The sequence below is a fragment of the Nanorana parkeri genome, unplaced genomic scaffold (genome assembly GCF_000935625.1).
Source record: "Nanorana parkeri isolate BGI_ZX_2015 unplaced genomic scaffold, ASM93562v1 scaffold94, whole genome shotgun sequence".
NCBI lineage: Eukaryota > Metazoa > Chordata > Amphibia > Anura > Dicroglossidae > Nanorana > Nanorana parkeri.
This window is the reverse complement of record NW_017306362.1, coordinates 1,561,062-1,576,485: the sequence shown is the minus strand read 5'-3', so window position 1 is coordinate 1,576,485 and position 15,424 is coordinate 1,561,062. Positions and strand designations below refer to the sequence as shown.

The following is a 15,424-nucleotide window of genomic DNA, read 5'->3' as shown; positions in this document are numbered from 1 at the left end:
AAGCCACCAGATAGGAGGAAATTAGGTTTATTAAAGTTCTGATGGACAATTTTCCTGAAATGACAAAAGAATAAGGAAGACAGTAAACAAAGAACTTTGAGGTATGATGCTACGCTACTATTTCCCGCAAGTTTTTAAGAACAACTTAAAGTGGATCTCTAGTGTAAACTAAACCTAAAACAGGTTGATATTGTGGATATTTTAAAAACGTCTCAAATTCTTGGTCTTTGTTTGGAATTTGCTGAGTTTTCATGCCATACAAATAACATTTTCTTCTTCCTCCTACTGCAGGCTTTGGGTACCAGTCAGAGCTGGAGCTAAGAGTGGCAGAAGCTGCTAGAAGACAGTACAATAATCTAAAAATGCAGACGAAAGCTGAAATCCGGCAAACCATTGACCGGTTATTGGTTGGAGAATTTATTGTGAGACATTTTAAGTATCGTTTGTGGATTGAAAATGGATTCATCTGTGTCTACACTAGAGCAAACAATCACATTTCAGCTGTCATTTGGTAGCCCCCAGTTGGAAAAATACCAAGTGTTGTCTTGTTGGCTGATATGGGCTGCACACACATATCCCTTTATACATAAGACTCAGAAAATCCACCATTGGGTTTTAATGAGATCATAACCACCATAGACTAATTGCAAATTATTAACAAGCAGTAAAATACGCCATCCCTGACTTCCCTAGCTGCTTTTAAAGCTGAAGTTTAATCTGCTAATATTTTGAATTCCCTGGTTCCTCCTTTCACTACTCATAAACATGCTAATGGAATTTTTAGATAAAACATTTCAGTTTTCATTACATAGCTTATTTTAGACCCAGTGACATCATCACTGGATTTCTCTGTGTCTCTCTGCAATGCAGGCATTTTGTGGCTGGTGTGAGGGGCCAGCAGGGTGCTGTACATTGCTTCCTGAAAACATCATAGCGCCATGCCTAAGTTCTCCTCTCAAGAACCCTCACGCCTGATGCGAGCAGTGGGTTTGCTCTTGGAAGCAGTCATGCTAATACCAAGATATACTGCCCAAGGTAACACCCACATGTGATGCTAAGCCTCAATGACTGAAGGCGCTGAAATCCAATGAATGAAAGGGGCAGGCCAGGGACAGTAAGACTAGAGAGGAAAGAGCTAGATAATGCTGGACATTCTCTAGCCAGGAAATAAGACGGGCTCTATCTGAGTTGCTGTAGCTTCTAATGCACAAGGTGTGAAGCTCTCAACGTGCAGTGAAAGCAGAGTAAGCATATTCAGTACAGTAGAGCAGCCGGTACAACTATGCAAGACTGAAGGTAAGGCTTGAGTTCAACTTTAATTTGAAGTTACTCCTTCCCAAATATCCTCAAAAGATCACAACCAAGACTCCAGAGTTGGTTTTGGTAAATTCCTTATTGCTTAGATCATGTTAGAAGCTTGGTAGGCTCCCATGATCTGCTATCATAGAAAAACACTGCTTTTGTTGTAAACTTTGAAAATGTCTTTATTCAGAGTGCTTATAGATACAGTGACGAATAAGGGCTTGCTGTAAAGTGCTTTTACTGCTTCTTAAGAATAAGTAAATTCTATCATGAGCACGCTTTGGGCACAGATTCATTTTAAAATGGCAAAATGATTTAAAAAATAAATTCATTTGTTAAAAGTCTTTGTTTTTTCCTCCTATGCAGGCGAACAGTAGGCGCTGGACAATACGCCTTGATATTTCTGCTCCCCAGGTGATCTTCCCAGATGATTTTGTGTGCCAGGATCCCGTTTTAGTTGTGGTCGATCTTGGAAGAATTCTGCTAACCAATTCTAATGGTATGGATTATCTGTGGCTACTTATGTGGCCATAGGACTAAAATCTGCACATTCTCTGTGTGTGGAAGCCATTAAAAAGAAATGTTCCTTAATGAGTCAATTCTGGCATCCCTTACAAATTGTCTCCCCAGCATATGACATCAGTGAAGTCTCTATAAAATGTCCAACAGGACATTTCTGGGCTAACCCAGCAAACGTACATCTTAAAAGCTAAGTTCACCTTTTGCAAAAATTAAAGAAATGCAAAAATAATAACATATAAAAAAATATGCATTTCTTTAATATTTGCATTCAAGCCTGGAAAGCAATGGTGATCACTCGATCACAGCTGCAAAGCTCAGGCTTCTTCACATTCTCTCCCAGGCAGAGCTCCGTACTGAGGTACATAGTTTCAGTTAGGAGCGATGGGTGGAAGGACGGCTGGACTTCAATCGCCTCATCCAGCATCCAGCCATCCTCGCTCTAGGTAGAGCTGCCCATATTCCCGCATCTACCTAGAGCGAGGATGGCTGTATGCTGTATGAGGTCGTTTAATGCAGTTTGAAGTTCAGCCGTACTTCCCCAGCTCTCCTAACTGAAACTCCATACCTCAGTACGGAGCTCTGCCTGGGAGAGAGTGTACTGAAGTCTGAGCTTTACAGCTGTGAGTGATAACAATTGCAATGCTTTCCAGGCTTGAATGCAAAAATTAAAGAAATGCATATATTTTTATATTTATTAAATATGCATTTCTTACATTTTTGCAATAGGTGAACTTGTCCTTTAAGAAATGAGGAGGATACTGTGTTTGATTTAGAAACTCCAGTAAACAGTATTTGGGTCTGTCCCAACAACATTCTTATCTGTGTGAAAACACTTACTGGCCACATTGTTACATGGCTCCATCAGTCTCTTACATGCAGAAAAATAAAAACATGCAGTATTTTTATGTGGCTTCACCTTCTCCTCTGCATATTTCTTCAGGCAGCCCTAACTCATGCAAAAGTAGTTAAAACCAAGCATACTTTGGTTCCCTACAGATGTGAATCTCCCTTTTGCTAAATGGCTGTTGCTGGTGTATAGCAAACATATGATCTGAGCTAGAGAAGAACCTAAAGCACCAGTCTCCCTGCTGTTCTGAAGTTCAAAGGTCACTCTGCATAATATTTGGTCATGCCGTTTGTGTAGATAAGTAGTTGAAGAATTTCTTAGCAGGCAAAGGAGTTTCGATCTACGGAGAATATGTAACCTTTATTCCATTTTTATTTTCTCAGCAGATCAAGGTAAAAGAAAGGTCACGGATCATTTATCTGCGGAAGCAAACGATTTAAGTGATGAAGAATACAAAACTCCTCTAGCTACCCCAACAAATAGCCCTCCACCTGAAGCTGAAGCCAAAGCTGGATCTGATACAGCTAGCTACAATGGAACAGAGTTGAGTGAAGAGCAGCTAGAAGCCTACCTGTTGAGCAATAAAATGTATGAGAAATACTCATTGTCTTTTAAAGATTTGCAGATCATGGTTGGGCATGTGAAAGACAACTGGAAGCATCTCCAGGACAATGAAGTTGGCCCAACTCACGTTGTAGAGAAGTTTAACGTCCTCCTACAGTTGGAACGTAGATTGATTTACACCTCTGACCCTCAGTACCCGGGGGCAATGCTTTCCGGTACACTGCCAGATTTAAAAATTCATATCAATGAGGATAAGATCTTCGCTTTGAGAAAGTGTTTTACCAGCTTGGCCAGTTCTGAAACTAAAATGTCTGATAATATGCTTCTGAGGAAAGAGAAAATATTCTTTGATACTGAAAGCAATGGAAGGACAATGGATTCTGTGATGAATCTGACTCAAAGCGTTGTTACCCTTGAGCAACACACTCGTGAGGTTCTTGTAGAGTCTAAGCTTCTACTGGCTGAATTTAAAATCAACTATATGCAGCTTGGTGTCGAAAGCTGCGGACGTTACATTTCTCTCCTGAAAGTGTTTGGTTGCAACGCCAATTTTGTAAAACGACCTTATGATATAGACGTTGCCTTGACTGTTCATGGTCTACTTATGGTGGACACTATGCAAACGTATGGTTCTGACTTCGATCTTCTGATGGCTTCCCACAAGAATCTTTGCTTGGATGCACCAACTGGAAGTCTTCGTGACAGCAGAGCACAGTCACCAGTATCTGGCAATGATTTGTCACCATCCAGTCCATTCACATTTAAAAACAAATGTACTTCCTTAGAAAACATAAACCTAAAAGATCAAGAATCCCTCATCAAGCTTGAATATCAGTTTGTAAGCTCTGAATGTCCTTCAATGAACTTGGACAGCTCTTTGCAGGTAATGAGTGTCCAGGTCAACAATTTGGACATCATCCTTAATCCGGAAACAATGGTAGAACTCATTGGTTTTCTTCAGAAATCTTTTCCAAGAGAGAACGACGAGTCTAGCCCCCAACCTTTGAAGGCCAGTTTTGAAAATGATTTTACAGAGCAAGAATTTTTTCAGTCAACGTACGAGCAGAACACTCAAGTGGCAATTGACATTCACAGGTTAAATATCCTGCTCTTCAGAACGGTTAATAGCCCGGATGGAAGAAGTAGTGGGAAGAAGATTGCCACAGCTAGCATTGGTGGTACTAAGGTGAACGTAGCTATAGGTAGTAGGTTTGATGTCAATGGCTCTCTTGGTTGTCTCCAACTTATCGACCTTGCTCAGGATTCCTCAAAAAAACAGTATGTGATTAGTATAGGCAACACAGCTGCTTATGAAGGTCAAGGGTTTGAGGCTTTTGAAGCCATGTTGGTTAAACAAGACTCTCAATATAGTCTGATGGAGGCTTTGAGTTTTACTTTTGTTGAGAAGTCCAAAGAAGAAATTGCCCTTAATTTAAAAATGGCATCTTTGCATTATAACCATTCGGCCAAGTTTTTGAAAGAGCTGACCTTATCAATGGACGAGTTGGAAGATAACTTCCGTAACATGCTAAAGACTGCAGCCTCAAAAGTTTCCTCTGTGCTGGCCACAAAAACGGCAGAGTACAGTGAGATGGTGTCACTGTTTGAGACTCCACGTAAACATTGGGACTCTGTACAATTTGAAGCGGACGAATATGATGGATTTTGTCCAGTCGGTGCCAAAATAGATACAGTAAAACTCATTTTAAATATTAATATAGAGTCTCCAGTTGTGTCAATCCCCCGTACTCCTGGTAGTACAGAACTTCTTGTTGGACACCTAGGTCAAATATTTATTCAGAACTTTGTGTCGGATGAGGACCACTCAAGCAGCGATCGCTTACAAGTTGAGATTAAAGATATAAAGCTCTATTCATTGAACAGCAATGTCCTTGCTCAGAAAGAATATCAGCGTTCAGAATCTGAATCTTCGCGGTCCATGTCAGGCTCGGCGAGTGTGAGCAGTCAGGAGGAGGCAAATTTTACCCGCCATGATTTTTTTGAGTCTTTGCAAAAGAAGCAAGGTGAGTTTTTTTTTTTTTTTTTTAGATGAAGCAATTGCATATTTTCAATATTTGCATAATTTTATTTTAGCTCACTGCATTAAAGTTTTTACAGTGGAAAAGAACAGTGTATCTGAATGAAGCGGTAATGCACTGAGGTGTTTGAAGTGGAGCACTGGGGACATTAACAACATTGCTGAGTTTGCCCTAAACTTTAGTATCTCTGAAGAGTAATTCCTACCAGACTGAGCCTGATTTAAACCAGCAGTTGTGTGAAACACTGATTTATTGTTATTCTGTGAAAAAGGCTGGAGATACTATGGCCAGGTTTGTTTCAGTTTACTGCACAGGCGTGCGCAGCCTATTGCATTAGGGTGTGCATGCAAAAGTACAAACGCACACACGTGTGTATGTGTGTGTGTGTATACCTATATAAATAGACCTCAGACATCCAAGATTCCCATCTCCAACTGTCACTTTTCTCTTCCAGCAGGGGTGCAATAATGAAGCAGGGAGCCTGGCAGGTGGTCACGTGACCATCCGCCTGGCTTCCTAATTGGATGGGAAGCCACAGCCACGCTCCCTCGCAGCTTCCCAGGCACCGAGGACTGCAGCTGTTATGGAGGGAATGTAAGTGGCAAGTGCTGTTGTGCTTTGTATTGCAGAGCAGGTCACGGAGAGATCTTTGTGATCTCTCCACCAGCTTGGTGTCCAAAAACATGGCGTACCACTGTTGCAGTTTCAGTGTTGTACTCAAAGTGATTAGAGTATGCACAGGCACATCGGCACACCCTGTGCGCACACTTATGCTTTACTGGTCATATTCTGTTTCCCAGTAGAAGTCTTGCAGATATCTGTGCAGCAGAGATGGCTAGGAAGGACAGGTTTTTCTGTATAATTAATCCTTATGTACAACTTTGGACACATTGTTCACAAGTATACCTGTCTAAGTATGATATTCACACATTCTTATATATTAGTATATTTGGGTATAATGTTTTTATATATAAGACTGAAGCATATGGAATCTGGAGCAGCTGTGCATGGCAACCAATCAGTTTCCAGCTTTCATTTTCAAAGCTTAACTAAACAAGTAGATGATAGAAAATGATTGGTTACTATGCACAGCTGATCCATATTCGGTCTGCTTCCCCCTCCCAAGGTGTTTATTTTGTACAGAAAAATACCTATTGATTTGACAGAAATTGCACTCAGATCCTAAATCCTGTTGTGGGCTCACAACATGCAGCATTTTTGTGGACTGTTGTCAGCCCTTTGCAGATAAGGACTGGGAGGGCTAATTACTCTACTTAAGATAACACGTGAAGTGTACACTAGAGAGTTCTGAATTTCTGACATGATCAACGGGTATGTTTATGCACTTATCGAAATGATATAACAAAACATTTTCAATAGTATATTTAACAGACCAAAAGGAAGCGGTAAGAAAAATTCAGTGGCTTTGCTTTCACATAGATTATGTCCTTTTAATTAGGGCTGCAACAACTAATCGACTAAATTGATAATAATTGATGATGAGAATAGTTGGCAACTATTCTCATCGATTAGTTAGCTAAGGGGGGGATATTTTTTTTTAAAATGTAACTAATCGAAAAAAATTATCGGGCCAACTAATCGATTTTGAAAATAATCGCTAGCTGCAGCCCTACCTTTTGATATAGAGCAACTCGCACAGTGGCTGTATTCTGTAGCCAAGCAGCCAGGGGGAGCCTGGAGAAATTATATTTATTGAGTTGTTTGATTTTCCTGTGCAGAAAGCAGAGTTATAGAAAACTACAGGAGGGGTGAACACAAGACCAGTCACCCTGCTCAAGCAGAGAGCACAGCAGTGTCTGGTCTTTATTACAGGAAGCTCTTGCACAGAAGCAAAGATTCACAATGAATTACTGCACAGATCTTTAAGAAAACAAAAAGTACATTAAAATTCGAGAAAGAATACACAGGACTGTTGTATTTAGACAATATTTGCTTATTCCAGATTTAAGCGTAAAAGTTTTAAGAGCTGTGCTTTGACCTTTTATGATCTGCAATTGTAAAATATTATGTTTTGTTCTCCAGCTTTCCACATATTACACAACACTACCATACAATTCAAAATGGAGAAGTTTAATCTAGAAAGAGACTACCAGGCAACTTTCCCATTTAATGAAGACCCTATAGCGGTGGAAAGCATTTTAAAGATTCAGGGAAATTTGGTCAACAATGTTCAGGTGAGTCTGTAAGGGGCTTTGTAGCGAGGAAGAGAGGAAGACCAAGATATGTTTTAATGATTGTACCTAGTGTTTACTTTTTTTTATTTGGCTCCCACAACCTTTCAGTTCATATTTGAATAGGTTTCCATTAGGCCATGCTACAATGTATCAGAGTCACTAGGAGAGAAGGGTTAAAATGGGTATTTTGTAGGTCACAAATCCTTTAAAGGATAAGTTCACCTTTTGCAAAAATTAAAGACATGCATATTTAATAAAATAAAAAAATATGCATTTCTTTAATTTTTGCACTCAAGCCTGGAAAGCATTGCAATTGTGATCACTGGATCACAGCTGCAAAGCTCAGGCTTCTTCACATTCTCTATCAGGCAGAGCTCCGTACTGAGTTTCAGCTAGGAGAGATGGAAGGACGGCTGGACTTCAAACTGCATTAAATCACCTCATACAGCGTCCAGCCGTCCTCCCCCTAGGTAGGAGGACGGCTGTCGATATTCCTGCATCTACCTAGACTTCAGAACTCAGTACGGGACTCTGCCTGGGAGAGAATGGGCTGAAGTCTGAGCTTTGCAGCTGAGATCGAGTGATCACAATTGCAATGTCACGGGAGGACACAAACTAGCGTCCTCCCGTGACCCAAAGCTCAGTATACCACGAGCTACAGCTTGCGGTATACTGAGACCGCCGCAGCCGGGACGGATCCCCACATTACTGTCTGGATCCACCCAGCTGCGTGATTGACAGCTGGCTCTGCCTATCTAGAGGCACAGCCAGCTGTACCCGCCCCCTCCCCCGTCCGTTCCGCCAGTCAGCGCTGGAGGATCGGAAAGGGGAGGGGGGGAGTCCCTGCAGGGAGCCGTGAGTGACGGTCACGACTCTCTGCAGGGATAGATCGAGAAGTGAGCGAGCGACGGTATGTGTTCTCTTCCCGATCTATTGAGCCGACGTGACAGTTTCATTGTCACACTTCGGCTCGAACTATGAGGCTGAGTGATTTTCAATCACCTCATAGTTCTCCTTTTAATGGAACTTTAGAGAGTGCCCTATCCTTTTGAGAATATTGCAGCTGCCCTATTACAGTTCTATGGATTTGCACTCTAAGCTCCGTGCCTCCTAGTGTTTTTTACTATTTAATAACCGAATTTACCCCCAAACCTCCCTCTCTCCCTCAAGGGGAGGTAGCAAGTAGTCCTATGCAAAAGTGTGATTACAACAGTAGAGATGCGCTATACTGCCTTTTAAGCTTGTTTTCTTCATGATATCAGGAATATTTGGGACTGCTTTTGCTTTGAGCGTTACATGTACTGTATATGTTATAGTCAGTTTAAATCATGCCAAACACACCTTTTTATTTATTGTTTGTGTTCCATACAGGTGGTTCTTGCAAAACATGTGTACGAGCAGGTTTTACAGACTCTTGACAACTTGGTATATAGTGGCGATGTGAATACATTGCCTCAGTCTTCCTGCACCTCAGGTTCTGCAACCCCTGATAAATCTGCATCTAAAGCTGCTGATGTTTTACTTGAGCAGAAAGAAACTCATTTGTTCAATGTACCTCACCTTAGATCCATATCCAACAAATCCGTGTCTACCCAGGAGGAAAAACACTTTACTCAAATTCAGGCGAATTTCCGTATCTCTGAATTGCAGATCCAGCTGAGTGGTGATCTCACACTTGGTGCTCAAGGCCTAGTCAGTCTCAAATTTCAAGACTTTGACATTGAGTTTAATAAAGATCACCCACAAACCCTGGCCATACAGATAGCCTTACGTTCTCTTCTCATGGAAGACTTGCTTGAAAAGAATCCTGATTCAAAGTACAAGAATCTGATGGTATCACGGGGAGCGCCTAAGACATCAAGTTTGGCCCACAAGGAATATCTGTCACAGTCATGTCCATTAGTGTCTCATGTTGAATATCCGGACATGCCGCGATCTCTTCCTTCTCATATGGAGGAAGCACCAAATGTCTTCCAGTTATACCAAAGACCAGCTCTCACGTCTCGCAAGAAACAAAGTGAAGATATTGATTCTGAGTACCCTTTAACTCCACCACCTTCCCCCACATCAGACAGGTCAAAGCCATCTCGCCGAAAGGACAGTTTTGATGACTCCTTGGTCCACATAAATGTGTTTTTGGTGGACAAAAACCACCCTGAATTCTCCTCAAAGTATAAACGTATCAATCGGAGCGTAAATGTGGATTTTAACTGCCTTGACGTATTAATTGCACTGCAGACCTGGGTTGTAATTTTAGACTTTTTCGGAATTGGATCAACAGCTGATAACCATGCCATGAAGCCAGAGACTACAGACAGCCGGCAGGCTATGAGATCGGAAATGAGCTCAAGTGTCAGTGCTCCTGTACAAGAACATACAAATATAAAAATGGATCTCAAGGTAATTAAAAACCTTAGAGGAACACACTAGGAGACCAATCTTCACCATAGGGAACCATTTGTTCCATCTGTTTATTGATTATTAGCTACTCTTAGTAGTTAGTATCATGACTTGAGCTACTAAATATCACTCATGTAACTCTAGCCTATAGCTGAAATGTCACTTGTGGGGGTTGGGTGACCCATTGGGTTGTCTTCAAATATTTGCAATGTAATAACATGGGTTATCGCAACACATGATCAGAAGGTGCTAATCATAGTGGTGCTAGTGAGGTGCTACTCATAGTGAATGGTAGCCCAACACACCTTGAAAACACAGCCCAGCACATATGCATTGCAGTGCACCACAATGCACGGATGGTATTGTGCAGTTAGTTACAAAGTACTGTATTATTTTTTTTTTCTTTTTTTGGGGACATTGTACATAAAATGCAGTAGTGTCAGCAGACACTACTGTGGAACCTTACTTTGGTTAGTTTGTAACTTATGTCCCTTCTTGCTTTGAAAGGTGCACTCTTTATCATTGGTGTTAAAGCAGACCGCTGGTGAACTGGCGAAAGCAAGTGTATCCAAGCTGATTACCCATTTGGAAAACATTGGTGAGTGTCGGACCAAAAGAGTAGAGAGAACTGTGTCTGTGTTCAACAGATAACGTATTTACATTTCATATAATGTTTTACATGACTGTCCCATAAAGAAAACCTGACTTGGCCTACAACGTGCAAGTAAATGTCCTCCATTCAAACTCTGTGGCACCCTTTGCATCCTAGGTTCATCAGTCCTCAGTCTCTCTCCAAGTTGACATTGACATTAAGCTCTGGGCTCTCCTGGTCCTGATCCCCTCCCTCTTTTATGAAAATATCAATTGCCATAGTCCAGCACTGTTACCTTTCCACTTTTTAGACCAGGTCAGGTTTCCTTTGAATGGAAATTTTGGAGTACTTTTAGTAAATACTGATTTTAAGTACTTAACATTAATTTTTAAGTGACTTTTTAGACCATTTTTACCCAATTGTTAAATATTATAGATATTGTATTTCCCATATAGTTATATACATTTTTTTTTTTTGCTAGAGCCTATCTTTCTGTACACACCTATTGCTGGACTGCTGATTTAAAATCAGTTACCTAAGGACTGATCTGTATACAGCCAGCATAAGTCGATTGAGAGGGTTGCAGTAAGAGCAAGAAATAGTCACTCTGCAGTGCTAATAACCAAGAGTCACTAGTTGAATATGTAGTGAACACTTTTGCCCAACATTCCTTAACATATGTATTTCCAAACTCTACAAAATAAAATTGTAAACCAACAAGTATATTTAAACACTTCACAAATATTATGTCATTGATTTACTAAAGTAGTAGAGGCTGCTCACTTAACAAAGTGAATGTTAACTAAGCTGGGCAAATAAGATTAAACTGTGTTCACTTTGAAAACTCAATAATATGCAGGGAAAAGCAGTTTTCATGCACGCAATTGGGCGACTGAAGTACACACGGCTTTTCCTTATTTCATAAGGTCAGGGAACATTCACGCTCTAAGTGTACAGTGTCTACGTTGATTTAGTAAATCAATCCCTATGCACTGCTATAGGGCTGCATGTGTTATAATGCTATGACAGGCCTTCTTTAACTACATTATTTCTTTTGATTTACCACAGAGAGTGATCTGGCTTTACAGGGGAGCATTGGTAGCTTGTCGCTGAGTGACCTAACTGCCCATGGCGAGCTGTACACTGAGCGCTTTACAACAAGCGGGGACGAGGCCCTGATATTCCACATTTTCAAGTAAGCTTAACCATAAAATTCTTTATACTTGTTCACAGATAAGACACTTTAACATCCATCCTTATCACCAGCTGGCTTGTCAGCAGTAGATGTACCTATACATGTTCTCCATGTGATAGCATATTGGCAGTGACAGGTACTCTTTAAGATGATACTGGGGGTCCAAAAGACTCCTATTATCACCTTTACACTCCAAATAAGCTGATGAAGTGCAGATCGCAGGCTTCAGGAGCCCAGCATTGTCAGCTATGGGACTGGAAGTGATTTAATCTGCATCACTCCCGGTCCCATAGTACGGGAGGATGATCAGTGAACGGACGCTCACCAATCACCTCCCATGCTTCCCCCTGACACCAGAGAAGCCGGTCCCGGGCCCTTAGGAGGGGCAGCGGAGCCCGGGAAACACAGCGGGGGGGGGAGTCGGGCTCGTAGAAGCGATCTGGCGGCAGCTGAGCGGCCAGAATCACTTCTACTGTAAAGCCGACAGTCGGCTTTACAAGTTTAAATGGGCCCGATGCCAGTGACGTACTATGGACATGACTGGTCATTAATGGGTTAAAATGAATAGCAGATCTGATTTTGTATAGATACCCTGCAGCTTTGGAACCTGCAGAGAAAGTACCAACCAGCTTCCTTGTTACTGGATCTGATTCTGCCCCCTCCCACCACTTGTACTATGCTATTGGTTGGGGCTGCCTATCAGTGTGTGGACCAGTAGATAAAAAAGTGGGATCAGAGCCAGCAGAGCAGGAAGGTGGTCCATATTTGCACCCTGGATTTTTGGAGGCGGTACCTGTAATTGATTGCAGCTAAAAATTTTCCCATAGGTTTACTTTTAAAAACTATATAAGAAATCTGTTTCTTTACCAGAATATTAAGGCTGGCTTCATATATATGTGTTTGGTTAATGTACAGTAACATGTTCATTTTACTCCAAAACTCTGTATGGCGCACTCCAGGGCCAGTCGTTTACAATTTAGAATAGAACTCCGGTGCACAAATACAGTAGGTGCTGATGGACCCACCTAACAGCAAACTACAACACACATGCCATGCATTGGGGTGTGCTGCATTACAAATAAAGTGCAGGTCCAGTTTTCCTTTACGTTGCCATGCGTTGATAGGTGAGAGTGGCACCGGATCAATTGCGACGTAACTAGGATGAGGTCCTTTAGAAACACTCTGCCACACACATTCATTTGATTATTCACCCTAACCACATATACCTATCAAAAAAGATGATCCCCTTTATTGCTGATTGTTTTGTTATCTATGCCCTATAGATATGGTCCTCCAGATCCCTTGTTAAAAAGAGAGTATGACATGCGTGTAAACCTGCGGATGGCCTCGGTACAGTACGTTCACACCCAGCGCTTCCAGTCTGAGGTGGTGGCATTTATCCAGCACTTCACTCAGTTACAGGATGTCCTTGGCCGGCAAAGGGCAGCTATTCAGGGGCAAACGGTAGGTTGGTGGAGGTTGGGAAATGCATACTTATGAGGATCTGAGCTATCGGGAGTAATAGTCTTGTGCTTCTGTGTCATTTGATTTACCTTGTTAAGGTCAGAGACCAGGCACAACGGGCCTCTCGGATCCTGCTGGACATTGAGGCTGGAGCCCCAGTTCTCCTAATCCCTGAAAGCTCTCGATCTAATAACTTGATTGTTGCCAACCTTGGAAAACTGAAAGTCAAGAACCGATTTTTGTTTTCTGGATCCCCAGGGACATTCTGCTTAAAGGACAAGGTAGAGTTCCATGATATGATTGCTTCTTCTTTGATATTTATAGCTATAGTATATCAATATGATAGAAATCAGAATGTGGAGTATGTGCAGGGGTTATTTTATATTTCTGCACAAACAATCACACACATAAACACACATTGAGGGGAATTTATCAAAAGTGGAGCAGACATAATCTGGAGCAGCTGTGCACGGCAACCAATCGGCTTCTCATGTTCAAATCTTAACTGAACAAACTGAAGAGAGAAGCTGATTGGTTGCCATGGGCAGCTGCTCCAGATTGTGTCTGCTCCAGTTTTGATGGCCTCCCATTTTTTTTTTTTTTTTAAATAAATGTTTAATACATAACAAATGGTTCCCCCAGGACTTTGGGTTTTCTAAAGAGCCAGCAAAGCAGAAGCTGCCTGCCTTAAAACTGGCATTGTCTGGTTGCACTCACTGCTCTGGCTTATTCACTTGTGTAAATATTCTCCTTCAGCCTTTTAAAGTGGAAGTAAAGTACATTTTATTTAAAAAAAACAGAAGGGGGTCCTGGAGCTTTCAGCCATAAGGTTCTAGTATGCACGGCATAGTCGCACATTATGGCAGACGTACCTGCCAAACCTCCAGTGCTGCGCTCCTCCCTTGCTGGCACTTCCATCTGCCTCCCGGTCTTCTTATGGGATTTAAGACTTTGCCCACTTCATTTAACTGCCACGCATGCGCACGGGGGTTACTTCATCTCGGCATGCCAGGTCTCTGTGTACAGAGAAAAGAATGCTTGATGGGAGCAAGAAGCTTTTATGGCAGAAGAGACTTGCACAGTCACATCAAGCTTGCTGATTGGCAATCGTTTTTACCGGCATATTTACTTCCACTTTAACTCTGTAGACAAAAGGCATTTTGCAGCAGGTGGTTCCACTTGCTAGATAAAAAGAGAAAGAAAATTAATATAGTAAATGCAGTTATAAATAAAAGATGACTACTCTTAGAACAGTTGTCTTTTAAGTAAACACTCCACCCCCCCCCTCCTCCTGAGTGCAGCCTACCTGGTAAAATACTCACCTTTATTCCCTCTCCAGCAGTCTTCACCTTTGCAAATAAGAATGAGCCACGGCCTCATTCATTTCTTTAGATGTGTCACACATGGTTGCCTCCAGCCATTCATTGGAGTACGGCTCATTCAAAGGAATGAATGGGGCCTTTGTTTGTGCTTTAATAGGATGTGACTGGGACGTTTTCTTTGCAAAGGTCAGGCACAATGAAGATCAGGAAGGTAGGTAGTGTGTTTTACCAGACTGACTGCAGTTGGTGGATATTTAAAGGATGCTTGTCCTTTAAAAATGCAATTTTTCACACTTATCTTACTTTACCTATATTTTTAAATGTTATATAATATTTTTTTTCTTTAGCCCTGATTATAAAGAACACATGTACAAAACCTCTATACTCTCCCTTAATCGATTATTACTTACTGCTTCATTTATTTTGTCTTGTCATAAGCCCACACGGTATCTGGTCACTCTGCAGTATTTCTGATTCCTGTCATACATGTTGGTTATCACTGGCATGAAGCCAGCGATAACTATGTACAATAACCTACGTACAATAAAATGAAACTTTGTTTTTATTTGCTCTGAAGGACTTAATTTTACATGGGTCTTCCTACAAGGATCCAGTTTCATTACAGGTATAGCTTTCAGGTGAAAGTTTCCCCAAGTGTCTCTCTGGAGCTTATGGAATTAATGGATTGAACAGGACAGTTCTATAATTTGCTTATTTATGTGTCATGTGTGCTGTGGAATATTTATCAGACTAAATTACTAGCCTTATACTAAAACGAAAAAGGCGACTTCATACATTGAAATTAACATTTCCTGAAATTCCATAAGAGCTGACTGCAGTGTTATCTCTACAAAGAGTGCTTCTTTCATAATTCCAATCCTCATATGTTTTCTTTACAAACATATGATTGCTGCTGATTTAAGTGTCTCCTTGTTTTGTGATTTTCTGTTTGTTCAAAAGAGGTACAGAACTGTGGAAGCCG

General features: G+C 41.3%; 1 protein-coding gene across 1 annotated transcript in view; it reads left to right on the top strand.

Moving 5' to 3' along the window:
- Positions 1-15,424, top strand: part of VPS13D (vacuolar protein sorting 13 homolog D) — a 174,940-nt gene that overhangs the window by 24,052 nt on the left and 135,464 nt on the right. The window contains exons 16-24 of the mRNA XM_018552637.1: positions 292-422; positions 1,669-1,801; positions 3,058-5,259; positions 7,318-7,469; positions 8,841-9,869; positions 10,377-10,467; positions 11,530-11,656; positions 12,940-13,120; positions 13,219-13,401. Of these exons, the coding sequence (XP_018408139.1) occupies positions 292-422; positions 1,669-1,801; positions 3,058-5,259; positions 7,318-7,469; positions 8,841-9,869; positions 10,377-10,467; positions 11,530-11,656; positions 12,940-13,120; positions 13,219-13,401 (4,229 nt within the window). The remainder of the gene's footprint in view (positions 1-291; positions 423-1,668; positions 1,802-3,057; positions 5,260-7,317; positions 7,470-8,840; positions 9,870-10,376; positions 10,468-11,529; positions 11,657-12,939; positions 13,121-13,218; positions 13,402-15,424) is intronic.